This window comes from Nothobranchius furzeri, chromosome 1 (genome assembly GCF_043380555.1).
Source record: "Nothobranchius furzeri strain GRZ-AD chromosome 1, NfurGRZ-RIMD1, whole genome shotgun sequence".
Classification (NCBI taxonomy): Eukaryota; Metazoa; Chordata; class Actinopteri; order Cyprinodontiformes; family Nothobranchiidae; genus Nothobranchius; species Nothobranchius furzeri.
In genome coordinates, this window is record NC_091741.1 from 42,928,436 (window position 1) to 42,936,847 (window position 8,412).

Genomic DNA, 8,412 nt, shown 5'->3' on the forward strand with positions numbered 1-8,412 from the left:
GTGCACGGTGCTTTCTGCATCTTTTCTGGAAACTGGAAATTATTAAACATGGATCTGGTCAGTTGGTCTCTCAACGCGATTGACAAAATGTTTTCAATGATGAGAATGGGAGAAGGGGCTCCCGGATGCCCCTCCGGGAAGGAGCCAGCTGGGTATATCATGGACTCCTGGAAACAGTGGAACCTGATCTGCCTGTCTCACCTGTCTGTAGAGGATTCTGAAGATGTCTGGATATTCATGGTTTTGGTGTCGGGATTCCTGCTGTTTGGCCTGAGCGGTTACCTGGCTTACCGGAAAATTAACAAGCTTTCGAGGAATATTGGCTCAGTCCCGGAGCTCAGGGATGGAATGCATCGTGATGTGAACGCACAAACTCATATAATTGTTGAGATGAGTCGTAAGCTTGGATCTTTGGCTGAGATTCAGACTCTGGCACAGAAGGTGGATTCCATCAAGGAGCGAGTTGACGGATCAGCACGGTTTGGGATAGATTAATTACGCCGTTATTGGATCTAGAGGGGTTGAAGACCAACAGAACCCTAAGGCAGAGAGGAAATTATCTCTGTCTGTCCCCAAAACAATTCTTATCTGAATCTGGTGCCCTTGGAGCCTGTGAGGCTGAAGTGTAAACTGCCCCCTCAGAAGAAATGTGGAATGCTGCCGTCGCTATGGAAACCCTTTCTCCCTATCCCAGCCTGGGCGGGACTGTGACCGGTGAAGGACGTGGAACTGTATCTAGGAGTCACTGTGCCCTCAAACCCATTATCTCACTCCCCTGTCCAAACGGAGGTGATGAGCGCTGCTCCAGGCGGCTGGACGCACTGAAGTGAGGAGAGTCCCAACCCTACCTCCCCACCTAGTGGAGACTTATGTGTGTATCGTTCTGTCTGAGGTGTTTTTTTGCATAGCAAAGCTACCCTCTCTGTAGAGGGTAACTCTGAAGTGCCTTTTTTCCATCCCCCTGACTCTGTCCTCATATAAACCCTCTTGATCCATAATGGCTGTACGACTCGGGTTGCGAATGACCACAGTCACCATTTCTTGTCATGTGTGTATGTATGTATGTCTGATCTCAGAATTGTGTGTACTGAAACTTTAATTTCCCTCTGAGATTCATAAAGTACTTTTGAATTGAATTGAATTGAATTTGTAATTAGTGGCTACAGCAAATAATTACCTACTCAAGTGTACTTATTATTTTACGTGCAATCATTTTGCTTGCTTTTTATCAAGTAAGATTTACTAATCAGATTTTAGTCCGATTATTTAGCTGTTCAAGGAGCTCATAATGATGCTATCCGCTAAAATTCTTACATTGTAGGGTGGATTTGTGGAACGACACGAGTAAAGAGTTGAAGGAAAGCAGAAACGTGAACAATTTTGCAACTCGATGCAAATAAGAAACATTTGAGAAATACGTGTAGGAGGAGTTAAAAGTTGAAAAACTAAGTTTAGTAATTCAAGTAGAACTGAGATGTGGAACCAAGTTATAAAGTGTTCTGGCAGATTTGGAACCAAGTTATAAAGTGTTCTGGCAGTTAATTTAATCTGATATCAAGTATGTAAATAATACATAAAAATGGTAGAAATTTGTTTTTTATGTCATTCTACTCATTTTTGGGCATCTTTGTTCGGTTTTCAGCTGGATATTTTTGTTGGTAAAGTGATGGAACTACTTCTATGAGCTAGTAAATGAAAGAAGCCTTTCAAACCTGAAAGTTTAATAATAAAAAAATCATCAAACATGTGCCCTTTCTAAAGAATAAAGCATATGCACCAGAGCCCAGTGCTCAGCAAATATTTGGGACAACTCATTGGTGAAAAGGCCAATATCTGAAGAATATTTAAAGGCGTGAGGCCTTGGTTCTTTAAGCTAAATGAGACTAAAATTGCAATAAAATATGTGACTAAAGAATTATTAGTAAATAATCACAAATATAGAAGTGTTTCTGTGTTCACAAACTCCTGAAAAAATTGTGTTTTTTTGCTGCCAAGTGTTTACAAGTTAGTTTGTCTGACGTTCAGCACTCCGCTTTCTTCTCAATAGATTTTTTCTCTAAAAGCAATTTCCTGTTGTGATGGAAAATGGAAATACGAGTCAAACACTTAAACAACAGGGTATCTTCAGGTTTAAGGGAGCCAAATTTAAGACTTTTTAAGACCTTTTTTAAGGCCACTTTGACCAAATTTAAGCTATTTTCAATATTAAATAAAGCTATCATTTCCAGCTATTGCCTGGAACCGGTGCTAACCACATCGCGAACGTGGGATTAGCCATCCAGTTGCCATTAAATTTCTCCATGACGCAAACTCCCCCTAGCCTAGCTTAACCAGCTAATGTGCTCATCTAAAAATAGCCCCCTTTCACAACCAACTGAATGTGTACGGTTCCGCTTACGCCAACATCACGCACAAAAAAATCCTGAACACTGACTAGAAATTCACAAAATTTTTATAGAAATAAAAGAATCTTGTTTAGTGGGCCTTTGGTAATTTAAGACCTTTGGAAACTGTATTTAAGGATTATTTGTAATTTTTAAGGATTTTTAAGGCCTTAAATTTTGAAAAGCAAATTTAAGACTTTTTAAGACTTTTTAAGGACCCGCGGATACCCTGAAACAATGAGCCCAAAACCTGAATTAAACTCCAAAAATCTAAAATCAGGTGGCAATTGGTTGGTAGTATTTAAAACCATCAGCATTTTATCTTTTAGATTTTTTTTACAATATATCTCTTTTTATTTAGTTGGGTTCAGTATTGTTGACCTGTGACTGAATGCTCATTAAAAATGTTTTCCCTGTGCTGATCCAGATTAATACTTCTGTGAGACATTAATTATGATTTTTCTGAAGTTGCCAATGTGTTTTCTAACATTTTATAGACCACGTGACTACTCAGCAGTGATTTAATCATTATTTTTATATAAAATGTAATAATCCTTAGCAGTAATATGGACTCACAGGAGCAGAAGCTGCTTAGATCAGCTGCTAAATCACCACAGTGAAACAAAGTGCTGCTCATTAAGACTTCATTGTGATGGAGCTCATTGTGATTTTTCCTCAGCTGCTTCCGCTTCACACACAAGCAGGAGGATTTTCAGGGCTGAAGTATTTTTTGATGAAACTAACATTGCAGCTAGTCTCTTATCATCAGTGTATTTTCCTATACAGTGCTGCTCAGGGTCACTGAGGGTTGGTGTCCAATCCGGCGGACAGGAGGCGGGATGCGGGGCGGGTCTCAGGTTATTTATTGTGCAGCCTGGTGGTCAGCAGCAAACCTACATGACACTTCCAGCCTGAAATGATGCTCCCATACACAAAGGTAGAAATGCATTTTCTCTTTTAATTTGATTGTTATTGAATATGACATTTAATTCCCATCCAAGCACAACCTGTTTTGCTTCAAGCGAAGGTGCAGAGAACAATGCCAGGGGATTATACACAAAAACTATTCTCAGACTTGTTTTTTTTCCTTCAGATGTGTAACACAAACAAAAAGAAATCAACATATCTTGTAAAATTAAAATAAAGTTCCTAATTTACATATTTGCCTGATCTTTGTTTATAATTTCTAGAGTGAGTTTTTTTACTCTTTGTAATCAAATGCTAACTTTTCCATCATGCAGATTCCCAAATAAACATCAAAAGACTTCAAACAGAAATTGTTAAGAATGCATTTGCAGGTTTTGCCTAGATTATGTTCTTCCTCTTTCAGAAACAGCTGTGGGAAATAATTTAGATTATAGTTTAGTTATTATTGTGAAGACATACAAGATTGATGATGAAATAAAACATGGGTGTGATGATAAAGGAGTACATTTACTGCTCCTCATCTTTGCTGGGGGTTACTTCTGTCACGATCTGCCCCTGCCCTCCTGACTGTCTCTCTCCTGCCCTGATTAGTCCATATTGTTCTCACCTGTCCCTCATTAACCTGCCCATGTTTTCCTAATTAGCCTTGTGTATTTATACCACCTGTTTTGCTCTTGTCCTTGGTCGGATCATTGTATGTGCATGTCTCGTTTTGTCCTGTCGCTCCCGTTGCTATCAAATCCATTTTTATTTCATCCGTGCCTGCTCTTCTGCCTCCTGGAACCCTCCACCACACTTGGTCCACCACCTCCACCCTTCGCAACATGACAACTTCTCGCTGAATTACTTGATTGTGTGTCAAACAAGAGGTTTGAATAAGGATGAATGGGGAGAGAGGTTCAATCCCAGCAGTGCCATATAGCAATCATCAGCTCTGGGTCCCAGACCCCAGCTGTCGAGGTGTCCCTGTGCAAGATACAGTAGTCCACTGGTCCTCAGGGACGGGTCAGATACAAAGAGGGATTGCCTCAAGATGGATTAAAACAGTAAAAAAATAGATTTAATAGTTTTAAAACTGATTATTTTTAGCAACGCAACTGTTGAACATCCATCTAAGAAGGATTAAGAGGCTGATTCCTGATTTTTTTTAAAAATCAGAGTTGTTACCAATCTTTCTATTGAAGAAGCTTTACTCTGAACTTAGGCTGCACAAGTCACAGACATAAAAAATGTTGGCTTTTTTTAGTACCCCCTAGTGCCCGTTTGTAGAACTGAAAGCAAAATCATTCTCGCTGTGCGTTTGTCTTTTTAACACGCTAATCTAACAGCTGAAATGTCTCTCCAGCCTTCATTAGTGTCTACATGAGTGATTCATCACTAAATTAAAATAATCAGCTGTGTTTATGATCTAAAACATGCAGGAAATATGCTAGTATCAGACTGCAGCGCCAGGTATGTCAGCTCATATTTTTCTAAGTCCCAACAGAGCGGCCCGCCAGTCTGAAGTTGCAAGTGAAATATTCTGGCCACGGGGGGTGATGGGGCTGGGTGGCTTCTTTAACCCGGTAAAGGGTTTTTTAGCACATTCTGGCTCAAGAAAACTATTTTAAAATATGAAAAAGTTGCAAAGTATCCCTTTAAAGCGACACAGAGCAGTTTCCTGCTCCATCACCCTACTGGTTGAAAGTGGAATTACAACTGTTGTAAACAACCCTGCTATAGCTTCCGCTAACATGCTAACACTAACATGAGCCAACTAATACTAAAATAAACCATGAAGTACAAAGATACAGACTGTTGGACAAAAAATATTATTACTTACAAGTCCATTAGCAACAAAGCCAGGTCAACATCAGTTTGTGATTTTGTAGCCTCCTTTAGCTCTCTCAGACTAGTGTTGGCCGCGCCAATGTTCACTCTGATTTTAGCGATTTGCTTCACCTCCAAAGACATTATTATCTTACTTTTACTTCCAGGCTCCGCCATGATGCCAACAAAAAAGCAAACTTCTTTTTCTTCTTGTGCTTTTTTTTTGATAATTATCAAAGTGAAAAAGCTAACTGCTAGCGTAACAGCTAACAGCTGTAAAGAAAATAAAGATCACCCCCAAGGACACCTTCCTGCTCCACAAAACTGTTAAGTGTGGTATCTGGCCAGGCTGCAGAGCGGTGTCAAATATGAAGCTGGTCAAGTTTCAAACTCAACAATCACTGAGCTCAATGTTCAAGCTCTAGCTTAAAGTAAAAAAAACAAAAATCTGTGTTTTTTTAAATAAAGCCCCATAAAGTCTCTCCTCTCTAAAAACCACAACAACCCAGCTCAAGTTTACAAAGATGAACCAGAAATTACCTCCTTTGGATGTTTGTCTGTGATGTTTAATCATAACAAACCAGACCACTGTACAAGAGAAAATCATATAATGGACTGGGATAACACGCAGATCATAAACACAGAGGAACAGAAATTCTGAAGATGGATCAAAGAAGCAATAGAGATAAAGAGACGTGGACGCAGGACTATGAACAGGGACGGAGGAGTTTACACCTTGGACCACTCATTGGACACAGTAATCAGATCAGCAGAGAAGGCACGGGCAGCAGAGGGCGATATCATCCTCTGCTGCCCAGGGATAAAAGGAAGTGATGCCATCAGCATCCCGGTTTCTCCGACAAAGGCAGCAGAGAACATCGAAAATTCACTGTATCACCTTGTGTACAGAGAAGAACTAAAGAAAATGAAATTGGATAACCAACTCAGTGCAAATGTAACAAAGATATTAAACCAAATCTATCGCATTAGAACAGCTTATACCAGCTATACAGCACGGTGGTGGTGGGTTGATGATTTGGTCTGTTCTGTGGCTAGGACTTTGATGTCTCTGAGCTGTGATTATTTTTTGTTCACTCTCATTTATTCAGTTGTAGATAATGAGTCTGAAATATTAAAATACATCCTGACAGAAATATTTTCATAACAGTGACTCCTGGTCCTACAGGGCCACCACCAGCAAATTTTAGAGGTTTCTCTGCTTCAACAGTCCTGATTTTAATCAGTGGGCGATGAATAGGCTTCTGCAGAACTGAACTGGTATTTCTGAATCAGGTGTTAAATATATCATTTTTGTGAAAGCTGCATACTTTAAGATAACCTAATGCAAAGCTGTTCTGCCTCCTCTACATGTTGCCTTTTAATGATTTTTATTTAGAATATTTTGACGAGAATGGTGCAGGAAATCATTAATGTCTATTTGATGTGCAAAATAAAAAAAATGCATTTTTACTATTTAAGTTTCAAGGCATTTAGTATGGCGGTGCAGTGGTTAGAGCTGTTGCCTTGCAGCAAGAAGGTCCTGGGTTTGCTTCCCAGCCTGAGATCTTTCTGCATGGAGTTTGCATGTTCTCCATGCGTGGCTTCCTCCCACAGTCCAAAATTGGTCTGTCTAAATTGTCTTTAAGTGTGTGTGTGCATGATTGTTTGTCCTGTGTGTCTCGGTGTTGCCCTGCGATGGACCGGCTCTCTGTCCCCCCGCGACCCCACAAAGTAGGTTCAAGGCATTTAAACCACTGAAAAGGCAAAGCTGTGGTCAGTCATCCATTACAAGATTTTAGTAGTTTACCAGGTTTTGTTTAATTTCTGATCATGATCCTCTGCATGATTTGTTTTAATATAATAAATATTTTTATGATGGGAGCTTAACACATTTTGAATGTGCACAAGCAAAGAGAAAATGCGTCCTTTCTTTTTTATTTAATTTTACAAATTCCAGAATATTTTCATAAAGTTGTGCAGAGTGCTCCTGAAACTAAAATTTGCAGCTCAGTAGATTAGTGCGCTTTTAAAGCCTCTACAGATTCAGAAATTCAAAGCAGATGATTTCTTTCTTTGGCCTTATGTTTTTGGAAGCTAAAAAGCCACACATTTTGTTTTTGAGATGAAAATTTGAGGTAAGCTCTCTTAGTTTTCAGCTTTTTCCCACAACAAACATCTGATTGAGATATGAGAACAGTTGCAGATCTGGACAAGCTGAGTGCTGGAGCTCCCCATACCTGCCGTCCGAGTTTCCTACCTGCAGCCAGCTGCATCCAGCCGCAGATCTTGTACACCGTACCGGTGCTGCAGAAGAAGAAAAGCGCGAAGCAGCCGATGCACGTAAGGACTAGAGACATGGACATGCCGATGAAGACCGAGGCAGCCTTGAACGCACCGGAGGGGATGCTGCTGAACTCGGCGAAGCTGCCCTGACAGGTCAAGTCCCGGGACAGTCCATTTCCGATGCAGTAGTGGAACAGACCGAAGTAGCCCACCTGCGGGGTGTCCGCACCGTCTCCGATCCAGTAGGGCTGGATGAAGCACACCACGTTAACGATGGCGAAAAGGATGGTGAAGATGGCCCACAGGACGCCGATGGCCCTGGAGTTCCGGACGTAGTTGGTTTGGTAGATTTTGGCAGCCTCGGAGGCAGGGAGCATGGTGGTGGTCGCGCTGGGAGCCCCGGGGACCATTTCCTCTGGTCTGTGTGGGGAGGATGCGGATCAAAGTGGCACCTGCCTCATCTGGTAATCAGCAGAACTTCCTCTGGTTCGGTTGTGTTTTCTTTCCTTACACTCGTGTCCACAGCATCAGCTGCACTGTATAGAGGCAAGGCCGGGTCCTGATTTCTGTTCTGGAGCTCCGATTTTCATTCATCAGCCTGCAGAATCGAAACGTGGCTCTGGGAAAATACGAGCGCCGGTAATCCATTTGCAGATTCATTCTCCATTTGCGCGCATATGTAGTGGAATGCAGTCCGCTTCTTATCAGGGGATGTGTGAGATCTCCCTGCACGGATCCGTCTGAGGAGCACAACCGCAGATGTCCGTGTATAGTACAGGGCCAACCCACATCCCTTAATCCCATTCTGACGTTGCTCGCGCGAAATTTCAAACACAAAGATTTAAAATGAAAAATGTACAGAAAATATGGTAACATGACTTCAGTGGCAATGAATTAGAGATTTTGCATGACTAAAAATTACTTATTTTTACTACTAAAACGAACAAAGATAAAAACACAAAGCGATCAGTGATCATTATGATTTTTCGGAATGTTTTCATTTTTAATC

General features: G+C 41.0%; 1 protein-coding gene across 1 annotated transcript in view; it reads right to left on the minus strand.

The window, feature by feature from the left end:
- The window catches only part of lhfpl3 (LHFPL tetraspan subfamily member 3), a 61,480-nt gene extending 53,527 nt beyond the window's left edge, over positions 1–7,953 (minus strand). Inside the window, exon 1 of the mRNA XM_015960752.3 lies at positions 7,378–7,953. Coding sequence (XP_015816238.1) covers positions 7,378–7,813 — 436 coding nt within the window. The 5' untranslated portion in view covers positions 7,814–7,953. The remainder of the gene's footprint in view (positions 1–7,377) is intronic.
- Positions 7,954–8,412: the final 459 nt, after the last annotated feature.